Source organism: Diplotaxodon limnothrissa, linkage group LG15 (assembly GCF_057381915.1).
Source record: "Diplotaxodon limnothrissa isolate DT_005_m linkage group LG15, D_limnothrissa_male_GT1.1, whole genome shotgun sequence".
Classification (NCBI taxonomy): Eukaryota; Metazoa; Chordata; class Actinopteri; order Cichliformes; family Cichlidae; genus Diplotaxodon; species Diplotaxodon limnothrissa.
In genome coordinates this window covers 30,773,236-30,794,058 of record NC_140610.1, presented here as the reverse complement: position 1 = coordinate 30,794,058, position 20,823 = coordinate 30,773,236, and the positions used below count along the sequence as shown (strand labels likewise).

Sequence of the window (20,823 nt, the reverse complement as noted above, 5' to 3'; positions counted from 1 at the left end):
CATGTGTCTAGCAATGAGCTTGTATTAAACATCTAGGGTTGAGGATTTAGAGTTGACAGTTTAGAAATGGCTTGCATTGTTAAAATCATCATTGGCGGGCCACATTTACCTATGTTTGTGGCTTGTCACTTCGATTTTATTTATAACCATATTCAAGGTTGTTTTTTTGTAAAAGATGAGTCATTCATACTTAACACTTGGGCCTGCAGTCTTATAATAGGAGTCTGCTTGTCAGCCAGGAAGTGAGAAGAGGACGGCATACAAAACTAGAATGTTGCCAACTGCTTGATTTGAAATTAATGGAAAGAGAAACAGAGAAGAAACAGTCAAAATATACTGGGAAAGACTGAGAACCACTTCTTGCAATGTTTTTGCATTATACGGGACTTTCCATTTTTTCTCATAACGCAACACACAGACAGTAAGATAATCATGAAAAGAAATCTGTAAAAGAAGGGTGTATGAATAAAAATGAACAGGGAAAGCAGACCTACCGCATGGAGTGGGTTGCCCTGATCGATTGGCACCTTGAAATCTGCCTGAAGCTCATCAAAAGCTGTTATCTGACACAAAGAGAGGGAAAGAAATGATCACTGTATAACAAGTAAGATAGAGGGACTGTAAAGAGCAACATTTCTCACTTTGAAAGAACATCATTATTTCACAGAAACAGCCTGCAGTGTAGATTTATGTACCGAGCTGAGCTGCAGAGTGCCAATGTTATTAGACTGTCTTTGCTTTATGCTAAATAAGTAAAATTAATCATAACCATAATCATAATCCATAATCATAACCATATAAATCATAAGTACTTTCCAAATACAATGAAAAAAAATGTAAAGAAAAGTGTATGAGTTCAAAGATTTACATCTCTTTAGTCTGCTTCACCATAAAGCACTATTGCTTTTCAGACAGATAGAGCGAGGTAGAGAGATTCATATCTTCAGCAACCAAGGACTATACAAGTACATTTCCACCAAAAATACTTTGAACTTTCAGTCCTGAACCTTGTTTCTCACGCACACAGACAGAGGACCTGAAAATGTCTTCAGCTCACTGGATGACTGCATTTCCACGTGGTCTAAAACCTCACAGATTAGGCAAATTAGTCCACTTATGTTTAAAATCCATCTGAATTATGTAAGGACAACATGTCTGCAGTTTGATGTTTCATTTGCTGAACAAACTAGTCAACTTGCTGCAATGCCAGAAAAGCATTTGACATGGAGATTATATTCTGTACTTTAAAACCTCATCTCTCTCCAAGTTGCTTTTACTAAGAGCCATTATTGATCCATCCATCCATCCATCCATGAGTAGTAGCTCAGTGTCTTTCCCTCTGACAAACAGTTTGATTACATTCTCACACTGTGGGAGAGATTATTCGCTAAGTGTCCAAGATCAACAATTTTGATCCACTTCAAAGAAAGTTGTACTAATGTCAGCTAACAGCACCTAACAGAGGCTAACATCAACTAACAGATACTAACTGGACCTAACAAATGGTAACTGCCGCTACCAGGAAAAACATAGAAGTGAGCTACACTAACTTATCAACCCGTATCAGACCCTTTCACCAAAATTTACAGCCTCCTCCAGAGTTAATAGACATGGACACATATTGACAGTTGAGGTAAACAGCAGACTGAAAGTCTAAACTCACAACAGAGTTATTTGTCCTACAGCAGCCACCGTACACAGCAAATTCAAAAGTGTTAAATGTTTTGGTGTTAATAGTCTTCTTGCAAAAGTATAGTTAATTTTACTCTAAGCAGAGTCACATTCTTTTAATGTAACTCTGAGGTGTAAAATGATAGTAGTTAAAATCGAGTGTTAAAAATGAGTGTTTCTCTGTCAAATCTGGAGGTGTTACAATGGAAACATTAACTCTTGACCTCTTAACTCTGAACTCCTAGAGGGGCTATGACACCAATAGAGTAAATTCACAGATTCCGCCCCCAGCACGGCTCCAATCGAAGCTGAAGTGAAGCCGCTTCAGAACATTTTGCTCTACATATTTGAGTTGTTTGCCATGCTTGGTAAGTCATTTTTTCAAAGATTGTTTCAATTATTATTATGAGCTTTTACTTCTGTGGCTCTTTGGAGTTGAGACAAAGCTGTGTGAAAGGCATTAGCCATGTTGCTCGGTGATAGCATAACATTCTGTTTTAGCTAGCTGAAAGGTATTGTTTGCGGGCAAATACCACAGCCTTGAGAAAAAGCTTGCATGTGAATTTTCAGTCAAACTTTTGGTCAAATACACCTAAAACAATGTGTAGAATGTGAAATGTTGGTATAATGGTGCTACTTGAAGCCTGAAACCGATCGCCCAAAAAAAAACAAAAAACAAAAAAAAACACACGAGCAAACAGCAGTAGCAGACGTCCTGACTGGGTTCTACGTTAGCATAGATCCCTCCAGAGTTTTGTGCACACGGTTTAGGTAAAAATCAAAAAGGTTGAGGTTTTACATTTAGTTCAGTATTACCTGTTGCCTGTGTCCTTGTCTTTTGGGAAAATACTTTACACAAGTAATGGCTCAAAGAGGATTCCTTTTTTTTTTTTTTTTTTTTTTTTTTTTTTTTTACTGTGCTGCAATTGATTACTGGATTATTTGTGCCATTAATTAGTGTCAACTAATTTTTATTCAATCTCCGCACAGGATATGCTTGTGAAGATGGAATATGGGGGAGAGCAGAAGTGCGTTGAAGTTCCACAAAGGGATGAATGAAGGACATGCATATTGTATTGAAGAAATAAGTGATGAGAATGCTGTTATTTGCATTTACCATGTCAGACCTTTTGATAAACAAAATTCTAATGAAAGTGAGAACATGTATACTGTTACATCTTTCAGAAAATGTTTTGAAATTGTGGTGCACAGTTCAGAATAAATGTTTTTCAAAAACCATTGCATCTTTTTAGTAAATGTTTATTTCCAAAAGAAATTTCTAGAAGTTCAGAACAGTAAAATTCCCGCTTTTTAGAATGAATTAGAAGATAACTCTTACGTAGTTAAACTAAAATACTCTTTGAGAGTTAATATATAAACTCTTAACACCAAGTGTTAAATTATCAACTCCAGACAGATTTGGTGTTTAACACTAAATCAGAGTTAACGTACCAACTCTCCAAAAAGAGTTAAATTAACACTCTCTGGTGTGGACCCGTATAGACACTTTAATAGTGTTGAAATCAAATCCAACAGTGTTAATTTGGACATGCTGGATTTGCTGTGTAGCAATGATTATGCAATTGAATTGGGAGGGTAAGAAAACAGAGCTCAGGTGACTGCAATCTGAAATCTACTGACATCAAGTGGTGAGATTTTACACACTGTAATGAAATATAAAACATTTTGTATGGGTTTGGAGTATTACATCATCTGCCATTTGAAAACGACACTTCAACTTCATCATCATTCACACAATCTGCCATAATTAATCAGATCTACCCACAAGTGACATCAAGCCATTCACCCACCACTGCACTGTAGGTCTTAGTTTAGTTCTTAGTGATAACAATGCTATTGATGAATAGCAGTAAAAAACGATGCAACAGTTCAATTGGTGTTTTGTGTTGCAGTGGAAGCAATTGCACTACAAAGACAGATGCCACTGCTTGACTAGCTGGGCCTCATGAGGCAATGAGAGAGCTAAAGTGACAGTGCTGGAAAAGATTAGTGTATTTCTCAGTGTATCCATGAGATACTCTGTGTCTCCAGTGCGTGTATATCATGGGAGAGCTGTGAGTTGTGAGAACACCAACAGCACACATATCAGTGTGTGCGTGCCACGTTTAGATATTTTTGTGAGGACCAAAACTTGGAATGCTACTACTGGGGACCAACAGTGCCTTATGGGGACAAAATGCTCGTCCTCAAGAGTTTGAAAGAATTTTGGAGACTGAAAATGTGGTTTTAGTGTAAGTTAGTTTATGGTTAGGTTTAGGCTAAGAGTTAGGGTTAGGTATTCAAGTTTGATGAGTTAGCCGTTAAGGAAAGCATTATGTTAAGTACAGGGTGGGCCATTTATATGGATACACCGTAATAAAATGGGAATGGTTGGTGATATTAAAGGCCTATTTGTGGCACATTAGTATATGTGATGGGGCACACTCCTCAAGATGGGTGGTGACCATGGTGGCCATTTAGAAGTCGGCCATCTTGGATACAACTTTTGTTTTTTCACTAAGAAGAGGGCCATCTGACACATCAAACTTACTGGTAGTGTCACAAGAAAAACAATGTTGTGCTTGGTTTCAACGTAACCTTATTCTTTCATGAGTTATTTACAAGTTTCTCTTTTTTCACAGCCATTGACACGTCGAAGAGTTTAACATGTGAGGAGCCGATCGAAATTGTGTTGATATCTGGTGAACGCAGTAACCAGGTCATTGCAGTAGATTTCAATGCAAGACACCCTACGAGACCACCCATCTCCCCTGCTACAGTTAGCAAACTGCTTGCTAAATTTCGGGAAACTGGTTCAGTGTTGGATTTGCCAAAATGTGGACGCAAGAAAACTGTCACTAATGAAGAAACATCAGTGGCTGTCCTAGCTTTATTCAGCAAGAGCCCACAGCATAGCACTCGCCACATGTCACTGGAGAGGGGCATTAGTCGAACATCCCTTCGGCGGATATTAGCTACTCACAAATTGCACCCTTACAAACTCCAGCTACTGCAGAATCTCAACGAGGATGACCCAGATCGGCGCACAGAATTTGCAGAATGGGCAAAACAAAAATTGGAACAGGACCCTCAGTTCACGCAGAAGATTTTGTTCAGTGATGAGACAAACTTTTATGTGAATGGCAAAGTTAACAAACAAAACCACCGCTATTGGTCTGACACTAACCCACATTGGATGGATCCCTCCAAGACTGTTAGAACAACAAAAGTGCTGTTTGGTGTGGTATATGGGGTACGATAGTGGGTCCATTCTCAAGGCTCAACCTCAAGGCCACTGGATATTTGAAATTGCTACATGATGATGTGTTTCCCTCTTTATGCACTGAAGCTGGCACGTTCCCTGAGTTTTTCCAGCAAGATGGTGCACCACCATATTATGGGTGCCCAGTCCGAGCATTCCTAGATGAACAGTTGGATTTGTCGTCGTGGGCCAGTTGAATGGCCCCCAAGGTCTCCCAATCTGACCCCCTTACACTTTTATCTTTGGAGTCATCTGAAGGCAATTGTCTATGGTGTGAAGATACGAGATGTGCAGCACCTGAAACTACAGATACTGGATGCCTGTGCTGGCATTTCTGTGGTCAGAAACTTGTAAATAACTCATGAAAGAATAAAGTTACGTTGAAACCAAGCGCACCATTGTTTTTCTTGTGACATTAGCAATAAGTTTGATGTGTCAGATGGCCCTCTTCCTATTGAAAAAACAAAAGTTGTATCCAAGATGGCCGACTTCTAAATGGCCACCATGGTCACCACCCATCTAGTGGAATGTGCCCCGTCACATATACTAATCTGCCACAAACAGGACTTTAATATCACCAACCATTCCCATTTTATTACGGTGTATCCATATAAATGGCCCACCCTGTAGATATGGTCACTAAGATATGAAAACAAGTGTGTGTGTGTGTGTGTGTGTGTGTGTGTGTGTGTGTGTGTGTGCAGAGTCAGTAAAATTGGATTTCTGTGTGTGTAGTATAAAAATACTATCAATGCATTATATGTTATATGAGCAAGAGACCAATGAAGCAGTTTCATATGTGTTTGCACATGTGAATGTGTGTACGGGGAATTAACAGTGATGACAGAGGTTCACACCAATCTTAGTTATTTCCCTGGGCTCTCCCACACACTGAAAGGCAGTGCTTTACATGTTATTTCCCAGTGGATCCTAACAGTGTTTGTGGCTCATTGCCTTGGTCTGTTACAGCACGTTAGCTTCCCCCAGGCTGTTCCTCATGGAGGACACACACACACACATCAATCCAAGCACAGTATGTACTCTTCCACAGAGACTACACATCATGCAGCAGAAAATTATCACCTATGCATTTTTATGAGCACGATATGAGAAGAAACACTCGATGTTCTGAGTGCATGTCATCCTTAGATGATAATTCACAGAATAAAAACCCGGTAGATGCACCAGAAATCAGAGGGTTGTATGCAAAATATAATTTAACGCCTCTTATTCAGGAAGGGGTTGAATTGAAAGCAATATAGCAAACAGACTGTTATATAGTGCTTTTCTATTCTTACCGAGTGCTCAAAACACTTGTACACAACAAGCCATAGCCACCCATTCACATTCATATTAATAAAGTGCTTATCATTGCCTCCATTATCAGATGTGCCTTGCACTCTCCTTCTTTTTGAATCCTCTGGAGATGTGTCCAACCAGTGTCCTATCATATGTCCAAATTGCCTGGAATCGATGGTTCAATGGTTTTCAAACACCGGCACAGGCCAGATTTAAAAAAACAAACAAAAAAAAAACCATTTCAATGGAGAGCAAATGAGGTTCTGGTGCAGCAAATCATTTCACAACAAATTTCAGAGATGTTGATCACTATGTTGAATAATCACTTGGTTTTATGTATTTAGTTTAAAAAAGAAACTATATGAAACCAAACGTTTCAAGGCGACCTCAACCACACTACAAAGAGAACTTACTTTGGTAGCTTGTATCTATGATATAAATCTTTCAGTTTTAACCTGCAGGTACAGTCAAATATAACTTAGACTGAGCTGTAAATCTGGAGTTTCACCTCTTGTACTCCTTCAGCGAATCCTACGTTTACCACGTTAGAAGGTTTTGTGTGCCGGTTTAAGAGGAGAAAATAGCTCCTGGCTGGGTCATTCAAGGTAAACAGTTTGGGCATTTGAGAAGAAGCAATTTATGAAAACTTCAACATCTGAAGAAAGGATAGCACTGTCATTTGCTGAAGCAAACCTGGATAGAACAACTTGCCCTGAGGCAAAGAAGCCTGAGGCATGGGTTTGGAGCAAGACAGCAGAAGAACCCTTGTGAAGTGGCAACTTTCAAAGAAAGCTTAAATTGCTTGGACTTTGTTTACTGAGTACCTTCTCCTGAAGCAACTCAGGGGCAAAAAGGGCTTTGAGTGAGGCAAAAGATCAGAGCAAGAACCCAAACCAGTACGGCTGCTTTGGTTTCTTCTCCTAACAAACTTATTTTAGCAGTAAAGCCAAATTTTGTTAGTCATATAGCAAAACTGTCATTGATAAAAGGGGCGATTGTGGCTGAAGAGTTGGGTGTTCGCTTTGTAATTGGAAGGTTGCCGGTTCGAGCCCCGGCTCGGACAGTCTTGGTCGTTGTGTCCTTCGGCAAGACACTTCACCTGCCACCTACTGGTGAGGGGCCGATGGCGCAATATGGCAGCCTCGCTTCTGTCAGTCTGCCCCAGGGCAGCTGTGGCTACTACTGTAGCTTGCCTTCACCAGTGTGTGAGAGTGAATGAATAGTGGTATTGTAAAGCGCTTTGAGGGGTCCCAAAAAGCGCTATATAAATGCAATCCATTATTATTATTATTGATACAAGCCACAACATTGGACAAAAGAGTCAGAGCATCAAATTCCACATTTCAAGACTGAGCTTATTTTTACTATCGACTGTTCTGAAACTTTAAGGGAAAACACACCAGAAAACAGAATTCCACCCCCTTTATCTCATACTGCTCAGTCATGATCAGACACAAACATCTGCCCCTGAGCTGCAGACTACACAACCAAATCTCAAATTTGTCACATGCTCGAAGGGTGATTCCTTTGCAGTGACTGCATGCTGTGTTTTTGCAAATCCAGTTTTATTTTGATGTGGATGTTCACTGTAACAGAGTGCTTTGAAGTTAGGGTTGGCTGGCAAAAACAGCCAAACTGGCACCCTCCGCTCTTCTTTTGCCATGCCAAACTCTCCAGTGTCTTTCATTGCGACTAAGAGACTGACACCATGCTGTGTGTGTCTTTCCTGGGAAAGAGAGCAAAAAAAATGTTTATTTAGCCTAATTTGTTTGCCAAATTAAATTTGCAATTTCAGTTATGCCCGACCAAAAACATGCTTTAATTCTACCATGTAGCCGTTCATTTTAGAAACAACAAAAATCAGTAATAACAGAAATATGAAACGGTGGTTGCTAACAGGTAACAAACAAGCAATGGTTAAAGTGTGCTGCAACAATCCAAAAAGGCCTTCTGGCACCAGTTAATGTGAATTTAAATCAGATAGGCAGTTCAGTATAGGGCTGTGCGATATGACCAAAATCTCATATCCCGATATAAGACATCTATCATCCCGATAACGATATAAATCACAAAGTTTTAACGTTTTCTGTAAATTCTGTGAATCTCGGGCAGCTCGACTTGCGTGAAGTGTTTCCAGCTGGGTGTTGTGTACCTGGAGTTGAATGTTTTAACGGATGCATTAAAGGATGCATTTTTAGACATAAGTTGTAATGGCTGCCATTTCCTTTGTGAGTATTTATAACACAGCGTGCTGCGGGGAAAAGCCTGTTCTAACGTTTGAGTCTAAGGTTTATTTTTTAGCACCTGACAGCTCTTTATTGCTTCTCATCCGTAAATACTCTGCAGACTCTTTCGTGTGATTCAGTTTATTTTGAAAAGTCTCAACAGGATCTTGAGCTTTATTGTGAAAGGTTTATGTGGAGAATAAACAACCGGACACACGATGGTTTTAACGTCGTTGTTGCTAACAACCACGCATAAAAACAGGCGCTTGTCCGTCCGTAGTGTGGTTATATTAAATATAAGAGAATGAGAGAACTTTCTAGAAGTTCAGAACAGTAAAATTCCCGCTTTTTAGAATGAATTAGAAGATAACTCTTACGTAGTTAAACTAAAATACTCTTTGAGAGTTAATATATAAACTCTTAACACCAAGTGTTAAATTATCAACTCCAGACAGATTTGGTGTTTAACACTAAATCAGAGTTAACGTACCAACTCTCCAAAAAGAGTTAAATTAACACTCTCTGGTGTGGACCCGTATAGACACTTTAATAGTGTTGAAATCAAATCCAACAGTGTTAATTTGGACATGCTGGATTTGCTGTGTAGCAATGATTATGCAATTGAATTGGGAGGGTAAGAAAACAGAGCTCAGGTGACTGCAATCTGAAATCTACTGACATCAAGTGGTGAGATTTTACACACTGTAATGAAATATAAAACATTTTGTATGGGTTTGGAGTATTACATCATCTGCCATTTGAAAACGACACTTCAACTTCATCATCATTCACACAATCTGCCATAATTAATCAGATCTACCCACAAGTGACATCAAGCCATTCACCCACCACTGCACTGTAGGTCTTAGTTTAGTTCTTAGTGATAACAATGCTATTGATGAATAGCAGTAAAAAACGATGCAACAGTTCAATTGGTGTTTTGTGTTGCAGTGGAAGCAATTGCACTACAAAGACAGATGCCACTGCTTGACTAGCTGGGCCTCATGAGGCAATGAGAGAGCTAAAGTGACAGTGCTGGAAAAGATTAGTGTATTTCTCAGTGTATCCATGAGATACTCTGTGTCTCCAGTGCGTGTATATCATGGGAGAGCTGTGAGTTGTGAGAACACCAACAGCACACATATCAGTGTGTGCGTGCCACGTTTAGATATTTTTGTGAGGACCAAAACTTGGAATGCTACTACTGGGTTACAGAGGTCAGTAATTTGCACCAGAGGTACACTTCAACTGTGAGAGACAGAATGTGAAAAAAAAATCCATGAATTCACATGGTAGGATTTGTAAAGAATTTATTCGTAAATCAGGGTGGAAAATAAGTATTTGGTCACCTCGAACAAGGAAAATCTCTGGCTCTCACAGACCTGTAACGTCCTCTGTAAGAAGCTTTTCTGTCCACCACTCGTTACCTGTATGAATGGCACCTGTTTGAACTCATCATCTGTATAAAAGACACCTGTCCACAGCCTCAAACAGTCAGACTCCAAACGCCGCCATGGCCAAGACCAAACAGCTTTCGAAGGACACCAGGAAAAGTATTGTAGACCTGCACCAGACTGGGAAGAGTGAATCTACAATAGGCAAGCAGCTTGGTGTGAAAAAATCAACTGTGGGAGCAATCATCAGAAAATGGAAGACATACAAGACCACTGATAATCTCCCTCAATCTGGGGCTCCACGCAAGATCTCATCCCGTGGGGTCAAAATGATCATGAGAACGGTGAGCAAAGATCCCAGAACCACACGGGGGGACCTGGTGAATGACCTGCAGAGAGCTGGGACCAAAGTAACAAAGGTCACCATCAGTAACACACTACAACGGCAGGGAATCAAATCCCGCAGTGCCAGATGTGTTCCGCTGCTGAAGCCAGTGCATGTCCAGGCCCGTCTGAAGTTTGCCAGAGAGCACATGGATGATCCAGCAGAGGATTGGGAGAATGTCATGTGGTCAGATGAAACCAAAGTAGAACTTTTTGGTATAAACTCAACTCGTCGTGTTTGGAGGAAGAAGAATACTGAGTTGCATCCCAAGAACACCATACCTACTGTGAAGCATGGGGGTGGAAACATCATGCTATGGGGCTGTTTTTCTGCCAAGGGGACAGGAGGACTGATCTGTGTTAAGGACAGAATGAATGGGGCCATGTATCGTGAGATTTTGAGCCAAAACCTCCTTCCATCAGTGAGAACTTTGAAGATGAAACGAGGCTGGGTCTTCCAACATGACAATGATCCAAAACACACCGCCCGGGCAACAAAGGAGTGGCTCCGTAAGAAGCATTTGAAAGTCCTGGAGTGGCCTAGCCAGTCTCCAGACCTTAACCCCATAGAAAATCTGTGGCGGGAGTTGAAAGTCCGTGTTGCTCAGCGACAGCCCCAAAACATCACTGCTCTCAAGAAGATCTGCATGGAGGAATGGGCCAAAATACCAGCTACTGTGTGTGCAAACCTGGTAAAGACCTATAGTAAACGTTTGACCTCTGTTATTGCCAACAAAGGTTATGTTACAAAGTATTGAGTTGTATTTTTGTTATTGACCAAATACTTATTTTCCACCCTGATTTACGAATAAATTCTTTACAAATCCTACCATGTGGATTCATGGATTTTTTTTCACATTCTGTCTCTCACAGTTGAAGTGTACCTCTGGTGCAAATTACTGACCTCTGTCATCATTTTAAGTGGGAGAACTTGCACAATCGGTGGCTGACTAAATACTTTTTTGCCCCACTGTAGTTCTGTTAGTCGACTAGAATTATCACTAGTGATACGAACTAATAAGAATTTATCGATTCCATTATCGATATAATGCATTGATTTGATTCATTATCAATTCTCTTATCGATTCTCATTGGCTCCACTTTGAAGACACCACTGTTGCTAAGTAGCATGTCAAAGATATGACATTCATGCTAATTATTTGCATGCTGTGGTCAAATCTTTGTGCATGTCGGGGGTATTTCCTCTCTTTGTAGGCATCAGTGCTGGGGTCGTCACTCAAAACAAATAGTGATTACACATATTATACGGAACACTTTTCTTAGAAGTAGTACAGCAGTGGAAGTGCAAGTGGAACTGATAAGCGGGATCGATACGCAAGCAGACTTTGCTGGAATTTAAAACTCAATAATAATACCCAGGGAAATACTCAATACTGAATCCAATGCTACATGGAAAATTTTAACCCTATCCTGCAAAAGAAGTAATGGTGAAGAAATCATATCTCAAAAGAATTAACTGTTTACTTGTTAATTTAACTCGTTTTCAACTAAATTTCCCTAAATATGACTTAGCTTTAAAAAAAAAAAAGATTAATGTCAAGTCTGGAGGTTTTAATTTGTTTTACAAATTATTTAGATAGTTTCATTACAGATTGTGCAGGGTACAACAGATTTCAGAACCTAACAAAAAACAAAAGGGTACAACAAACAACACAATACCTCACACAACTATACGATTAATGGAAAAGTAAAGAATAAACTTTGGGTTAAGTTGGTATAAGTTATACTAAAATAAAGAAGTTCTAAAAGAACACTGTAAAATTGAAACCATTACTGCCTGCATTTTAAAACTGACCTTGTTGATGGCTACAACAAAATAAGAACCACATTTTATTAAATAGTTGTACAAAGACGTTCCATCCATGACTCTTTCAGCTCTGCAATAATTATTCACAGTTTACCCAACTATACTTTTCATCTCCTAGTTGCTAAGTTATTGATACCAGATGGCTAATATGGCTTTCGGGTAATTGCTTGTAGTGCATGCTGGATAGGTCAACATTTATGATAACTGTTTCAGTAGCTTTACTGACCTCTGAAATTTCGCCTAAACTGTTATGAATGCTAAGTACTTTAGCTGTTAGAGAGAGGAAGATCAGTGGGCCTTGCTTTCTTCATCGCATTGCTGTGTAAAGTTATCAGCAAGAGGAGGCAAACAGGGCACTGTTGCTATCAATACCATAGCAAATGATTATCTTAATTTAGTATTGTTGATTTTTACTATTAATTAATATCTGAGTATCAATTTTGCTGACAACCCATACAGTGCACATCCTGTTTTTTCTTCTTCTCACTGCTGAACTTTCAATAAAGTTATCATGCATCCAAAGTTCAGTCATGCAGTCATTTATGTTCGATTAACAATTGTTATGAAAGTTTAGTTTAGTAACTGTCCAAAAAAAGTTACCGGAAGGATATCAATATGGCTGCTAACTAACAGGACGTGCTTCTAGAAGACTTTGGTAGGAGCCATCACTTTGAATTTAAAGTTATGATGTACTTTAATAGCAGTAGCAGTAGTTTAGTAGCAGGCTTGCTACATCATGTAACACTGTGCATTTTAGAAAATAGTTGCTAAATCTGCAAAGAGAAATAAACCTCAGAACCAGCACAGGTCAGGTGACCACACCCTGTCCACAGAGAAAATAAATTAAAAATGTCTTAATAGAACCTATTAAGTGACTTATTAAGCTCATTAAGTTAGCTATTTTGTGCGACTGCCCTGATGCACCAAAACATAGGGCTTTCCCCACCTGCAGAATAACACTTTAGGTACTTTGAACTCTCAGTGTGTTACAGTTTCTACCACTTGAGCCAGTGGGCCGGTATCTGAACTGAACACCTTGGCATGGCAAGACAGCTGGAAAAGTCAGTTTTGTTGATGCCCTGTGGGCTCATATTTGCACTCGACCACACCTTACTTTGAAGAGATCAAATGAAATTGAGTTTTTCCTTTTTAACCATTTCTACCAGCGTGTTGTTATTTATGCACAGTTCACTTGTCAGGACTTTCTACAAGGTGCCAAAAGCAAACGAACTGCACGTGTGATAGTTATGAAACATATATTGTATCCATTTGTTTACATTAAACCACATGTGTGGCCACACTATTTGAATAGTTCAAGGAATCTGACGTAATTGCAGGCTCATTGAAATTGTAATAATAATATCTTTTTGCCACTCGCAGGGTTCATATTACCATGGCAACACTGATTCCAGCAACACTTGCTTTCTTGGCCTTACAGGCTGTTATTGAGCCACTACTGCAAAGGTTTTTTATTGTGTCACACCCATAAAGCAGAGGCCACCAAAGAAGCATATACCTGAGAGGCAGGTTTACTAAACAAATTGTACCATGCCATTCAATACAGGGCTGCAAATCCTTTTGAAAATTACATGTCAGTACACAACATTAAAAAACTTGTGTCTAAAATTGACCTATTATGCTTTTTCTATGCGTTCTGTATTGTTGTATTGTTCTGTATTGATGAATCTGTATAGGGTTACAAAAGTCATTGTGATAAGGTTTAGGTTGCACATTGGCCAACAACACCTTAGTACCTCAATTTCCTTTTCTGTGCTCCATGAAACAAGAAAACCTCTGAGTGTGAGGCCAGCACACTCACGCTAGCATAATTTCTGGTTGTCGTTTTCCTCAAAATCAATGCTGCTACTACCGTAATACTATAAAGACTAAAAAAAACCTACTAAAACCTAAAACAAAAAAGCAAAACAGAAGCAAAAAACTTAAAAACTCATTATCAATACAACTAATGTTTGTAGGCTACGTACATCATACCACCACTTCAGACTTTCCAAACTGATGTCCAAACTTCACTCCTTTCGCCCTCATATTATATATGAGCTAGGTCCGCGTTTATGCAAGCTCTCCCTGTGAGATTACTTTCAGGCTTTTCCATTTTATTTTTTTAATATCATTTTACAACCCCTTACACGCACATGGGCAAAATTGTTGGTTAAATTCTTTTCTATGAGCTCTGATCTAAATCTGACTATAACATGAAACATGTAGTCTGGAGAAAGCACCTTTTAAACCTGAAACAGCTAGAGCAGTTTACTCATAAGGAGTAGGCCAGGAAATCTGACGACATGTGCAGAAGTCACACTGACAGACAGCAAAAGAAATATTAAGTTAAGGGTACTATAATTTTAATTCTATTGAACCACAATTCAAAAGCAATGTCTGATTTTCATTAGCTAACTTTTAGCAGTTATTTCAGTGACCATTGTGGATTTTTCTTTCTTTAACGTAAGAGTACCAATACAGGTATGAGGTAAGCTCAGCAGTATGGGTAGTGTTGGCCTCAGCTGTCCAATACAGTGGGGCAAAAAAGTATTTAGTCAGCCACCGATTGTGCAAGTTCCCCCACTTAAAATGATGACAGAGGTCAGTAATTTGCACCAGAGGTACACTTCAACTGTGAGAGACAGAATGTGAAAAAAAAATCCATGAATTCACATGGTAGGATTTGTAAAGAATTTATTCGTAAATCAGGGTGGAAAATAAGTATTTGGTCACCTCAAACAAGGAAAATCTCTGGCTCTCACAGACCTGTAACGTCTTCTGTAAGAAGCTTTTCTGTCCCCCACCTGTATGAATGGCACCTGTTTGAACTCATCATCTGTATAAAAGACACCTGTCCACAGCCTCAAACAGTCAGACTCCAAACTCCGCCATGGCCAAGGCCAAAGAGCTTTCGAAGGACACCAGGAAAAGTATTGTAGACCTGCACCAGACTGGGAAGAGTGAATCTACAATAGGCAAGCAGCTTGGTGTGAAAAAATCAACTGTGGGAGCAATCATCAGAAAATGGAAGACATACAAGACCACTGATAATCTCCCTCGATCTGGGGCTCCACGCAAGATCTCATCCCGTGGGGTCAAAATGATCATGAGAACGGTGAGCAAAGATCCCAGAACCACACGGGGGGACCTGGTGAATAACCTGCAGAGAGCTGGGACCAAAGTAACAAAGGTCACCATCAGTAACACACTACAACGGCAGGGAATCAAATCCCGCAGTGCCAGACGTGTACCGCTGCTGAAGCCAGTGCATGTCCAGGCCCGTCTGAAGTTTGCCAGAGAGCACATGGATGATACAGCAGAGGATTGGGAGAATGTCATGTGGTCAGATGACACCAACGTAGAACTTTTTGGTATAAACTCAACTCGTCGTGTTTGGAGGAAGAAGAATACTGAGTTGCATCCCAAGAACACCATACCTACTGTGAAGCATGGGGGTGGAAACATCATGCTATGGGGCTGTTTTTCTGCCAAGGGGACAAGACGACTGATCCGTGTTAAGGACAGAATGAATGGGGCCATGTATCGTGAGATTTTGAGCCAAAACCTCCTTCCATCAGTGAGAACTTTGAAGATGAAACGAGGCTGGGTCTTCCAACATGACAATGATCCAAAACACACCGCCCGGGCAACAAAGGAGTGGCTCTGTAAGAAGCATTTGAAAGTCCTGGAGTGGCCTAGCCAGTCTCCAGACCTCAACCCCATAGAAAATCTGTGGCGGGAGTTGAAAGTCCGTGTTGCTCGGCGACAGCCCCAAAACATCACTGCTCTCGAGAAGATCTGCATGGAGGAATGGGCCAAAATACCAGCTACTGTGTGTGCAAACATGGTAAAGACCTATAGTAAACGTTTGACCTCTGTTATTGCCAACAAAGGTTATGTTACAAAGTATTGAGTTGTATTTTTGTTATTGACCAAATACTTATTTTCCACCCTGATTTACGAATAAATTCTTTACAAATCCTACCATGTGGATTCATGGATTTTTTTTTCACATTCTGTCTCTCACAGTTGAAGTGTACCTCTGGTGCAAATTACTGACCTCTGTTATCATTTTAGGTGGGGGAACTTGCACAATCGGTGGCTGACTAAATACTTTTTTGCCCCACTGTATGTACCTGTTAATTCTTTTTTTAATTCAGTGGAAATATAACATGAAAATTATGAGTACCAGTTACAACTTGTCAGCAGTAAGGTTCCATTTGGTAGTCCCCTCCAAAAACATACTTGCTGTGCAACCCTGTGATCTGAAGAATAAGTGAGCTGAGTTTTAAAAATAAACCCATTAAGAAATTAAATACCTGTTACACATTACAGTATGCACAGCAGTGATTTTTTTTCCTTTTTCATGAAAGAAAAATCAGTACAAGTCAACAAGCCCTCAGAGACTTTACCTTGTCAACTGTGATCACTTTGCCCAGAGAAATATTCACAAACTAAACATACCCACAAAGAGATGATGATTCCTTTGATGTTTAAAGCAGTCTCTCCAGAGGATCGTTTAAGGAAACAGTCAAAAAACTGTGGAAACCTGATCATCGCTAATCAAGACTACATATAAGACTTTCATAATGTCATGGGACGTGTACTGTGGGTTGTGTGAAATTGCCACCAGGCTCCTGTAACATCATCACTGACACAGCAAATGAGTAACAAAGAAAAACAATGAAAGAAGAAAGTCTACTGTTAAAATTGCACACTTTTAAAACCTCACACTACCGACTACCTAAATTTTTTTAAATAGAGAAGTGCCAATAAAACCAAAAAGAAAGGACATGGAATGAAAAAGGAGGCAGGGCGAGGATCACCCCTGAAATCCTCCAAAGCAGGCACTGTGTAGTGGAACAACAGACACAGTGGAGTCAGGATGATGGATGAGGAGCCAGCAGGGGTTAATGAACAGACAGATCGATTCTGAGCAGCCCAGCTATATACTGAACACAACCTCTATTAGCCTTAGGTTCCTGATGCCTGAAAACCATGCTGACTGTTTGCTTCATTAAGATTACAATCAATGGTATCATCCTATGCAGTTTTTCAGTGTGATGTTGTGCCAAGGCACATTAAACATGAAAAAAATCCTCATTTGTCCAATTTACTGGAGCCTGTGCTAAACTCTAAGTGAAATGTACACAACCTGTAATCATTTGGATGATGAGCTCAGCAGTTGAGAAAGGTCATAGTGAATGCCAATAGCTTCCAAATTGAGGCAAATTTTAAGATGTTTTCACGATGTTCAAAATATAATATGTAATAAAACAGTAACCTGTAATGTAATCTGCATCTGAATCAGTTCATAAAAAGACCATGAACAGTTTGAAGGGTGGTTGTAGCGTAAGAGAGGAGGGCACCGCCTAATCGGAAGGTTGGTGGTTCAATCCCCGTCTGCTCCAGTCTGCATGCCAAATATCCTTGGACAAGATACTAACCCCATGTTGCTCCCTGATACATCCACTGGAGTGTAACAAGTTGTATAAAGTGCTCAGAGTAGAAAAGTGCTAATTCAAGAACCAGTCTTTTTACAATATATTTATGCAAGCTCTATAAGTCATAATTATGGGTGTGTTACGGCCCTAGCAGGGCCGCCTCCTGAAGTTGTCTGTGTGGGCGTGTTCGACCATCTCTCCTGCCTTAGCTGCCACCTTTTGTCTTTTGTGCAGCTGACTCTAGTCAGTAATTAAAAGTATTTAAGCCCAGGGACAGGTGAGCTCTGTACAAGAGTGCCATTAGTGTGGTTTTCAGCTAGAGAGCTGCACTCTTTTTGGCTTACTTTGTACTTTATTGACTAATGCTTGAGTTTTGTTTGTTTCTTTAAACGGTAATAGTGGCTTGTCCGTCTCTTTTAGTTAGTATTAATAGAAACTCTGTAATTTAAGCTTTATGCCTCCTTGACTCCTTTTTCTGACCTGGACACTTTTTGTTACTTCCCCCTCACCGCCTAGACCCCTCAGGGGAACGTAACAGGTGATATTAACTAACTTTTTAATTGTTGTGTTTCAGGTTCTCTGCATTTTAATTTGTATTAGTAATGTCCACTGTGGTAAGTTATTGCCAGCTTTTAGGATTATCCGAAATTACTGTTGACTTTTTTTGTCAGGTTTGGCACTGCAGTCACAGCTTTAAGCCATCCATCTATGCAAAACTCGTTCTGCTAACATCTCTTCCACTCAATGCAATACAATCATATTAGGTGCAAAATACGACATGCCATTTTTTTTGACTAATTGTGGGGCAATTTGTAGTCGAATATTCTCTTCCCAAACCTTTGTGCACAATAAAACGCACATCTTGCAGTACATCTTCTAAATACTGTAGTGGCCTCTGCCATGACATTGTTAAGGAGTAAATGTGGCTGGATTCTCTGCCCTTTTGCTAAATCTTCCTTCATAGTTCGAACAATGTAAATGTTGTGAAGTGGAGGAAAGTAGGGCATAATTTTTTTTTATTTTTTGGACTACTCAGCCATACCCTCAGTCTACTTCACTCTCTGGCATGGAGCCTTTTTGTTTCCCCTGTCTTAAAATTTATTATTGGCATCCTAGGTAAGACTGCTGTCCATAGAGCTGTCCATTCAAAAATCCATTGTGGAACTACTGTTTAAATCGTGAGTACTTTATGAACACTTGCTGGTTCAGCAATTCAAGCTTGCCAGGCTCTTTGGTGCTCAATGAATCAAAAAATAAAAAATCACTCTAATTAACAATTTGTTCAAGATATTTTTCCTCAAAGTTAGAAGCCTTCCAAGTCATAAAAATGTTTTAAAGAAACACCATGCCTACACTGCGTTCCTAATCATACAGAAAAAAAGCTGCTTGACATCTAGCAAATGACTAATTCCAGTAGCTTTTTCATTCAGCTTCCTCCATGTTATTTGAGTAGCTAACATGCACAGATTACGGTGTCCTGCAGGTTTTAGATCTCACCTTGGGTCAACACACCTGAATCACATGATTAGTTTGTTACCAGGCCTCTGGAGAACTTCAGGACATGTTGAGGAGCTAATTTAGCCATTTAAATCAGCTGTGTTGGTTCAAGAACACGTTTAAAACCTGCAGGGACACCGGCCCTCAAGCAGGTAAGTCAAATTTGCATGATCTAATGCAAATGTGACAACTTGTTCATTGTTCGGAGTTTGCAAGTTTACGTCTTTGTTAATACTACAATTCACCATTTCACACCTTCGTAAGCCATTACACAGAGTCAAATATGATGACAAACAAAAAAACTATCCAAGTATTTGCTGTGGGAACCGCTTGTCAAGAGCGGAACAGCCAAAAGAGCGTGCTTCTGATTAAGACAACTTATCTATTGGAAGTTAATGTGAATGTCAAGTGTCAGCCGTATAACAAAACGCTTTACTTACTGTGGCTGAATTTGTCTATTTTGTCTCAAGAGGGAAATAATGATCTATTTCTGCATTTTGTCTCCAGTGCTGTCACACTTGTCTTCTAGTAGAGCTTGATAGCCCTCTCCCCCACCCCCTCACTATAGGACACTCAATCTTTTCAACAAAGAACTTTCATTTTATTAACCTTGTTTCCTTTTGATCTGCATTGCTACCTGCTCACTGCTTTGCATCTGCCATTTTCCTTTCTTTTCATGTCTTAGATTAATTTTGCCCCAGTCACCTGACCAGCAGCTGAATTGGGCTTTTGTGTTTGACTGGCCTCATCTTCTTTGTCAGTCCTTCATTGTGTATTTCATTATATATCCTATATCCTTCATTAGACTTTGCCTCATCCCCCTTCCATTAATCTTCCGGTGGTGTTATGGCCCTTTCCTCAAAAGATTTTACCAATGCATCCTCCAGCAAACGTGTGACGTACATGTCAGGGGTGTCATGGTCTGCGGTGGGTGGCTGGAATTTCCATAAGGCTCCTGAACTGACCTGGGATCCGCCCCTGGGCAGGGCCAACTCCAGCTCCCGCACACCTGGAGCCTATTGCAGGCAATCAAGCCAGAGGGATTTAAACCACACGTTGATGTTCATTCACTGCCAGTTCGTCATCAACACATGTTGGTAACAGGCCGTATACGTTAAGTTCTTGCTGTGATTCATCCTGTTAACACGACTCTCTTGTGCTACAGTTGCTGTATCCACCTTGGCTCACACTCCACCTCTGGACTCAGGATACCTAGTAATCATTCTGGAAATCTCTGTGCCTCACCTGCCTGCCCTCCTGCCATCACACTCCATCTGAAGCCCCGGATCTCAGGCCAGCTTTTCCACGCCACTCAGCCTCCCCTGGATCTTCATCACCCCCCTCTCAACACTCCAGGTCCCTAACTGCAAGTAAGAATTGCTGCTCTTACAACTGGCCACTGCAGAGCTGCCTTCACTACCTACCTAACTCCTATATCCTCTTCCTTCAGTGTGACTGTTCCCCACTCAGCTCCGTTCCGCATCTCAGGCCTCATTCCCTCGCCATAGCCACGTTCCCCAGGCCACGCCGCACCAAGACTCCACGTCTCGCTGTTTTTTGTCTTTGCCACGTTTTTCTCTTGCACTTAAACCTAATAAATTGTTGCATCATCTGCTGTCTCCGCTCTGGGTTTCTGCACCTGAGTCCTGTTCAGTACCGGCCACGTGACAAGGGGTATTACAGATCAGTAGAACAAGCTTGGGCTTCATGGAGAACCAAAGTTGGCCAGATATCATTTCCACTTTTTTTCCCTCTACATTAAAACATCTGTGTCTACAGATAAACCTGTCACTTGAAAATCTAATTTCCCACAATTTAA

General features: G+C 40.3%; 1 protein-coding gene across 1 annotated transcript in view; it reads right to left on the bottom strand.

The window, feature by feature from the left end:
* Positions 1-20,823, bottom strand: part of cnih3 (cornichon family AMPA receptor auxiliary protein 3) — a 115,101-nt gene that overhangs the window by 76,772 nt on the left and 17,506 nt on the right. The window contains exon 2 of the mRNA XM_085372695.1: positions 495-563. Coding sequence (XP_085228821.1) covers positions 495-563 — 69 coding nt within the window. The remainder of the gene's footprint in view (positions 1-494; positions 564-20,823) is intronic.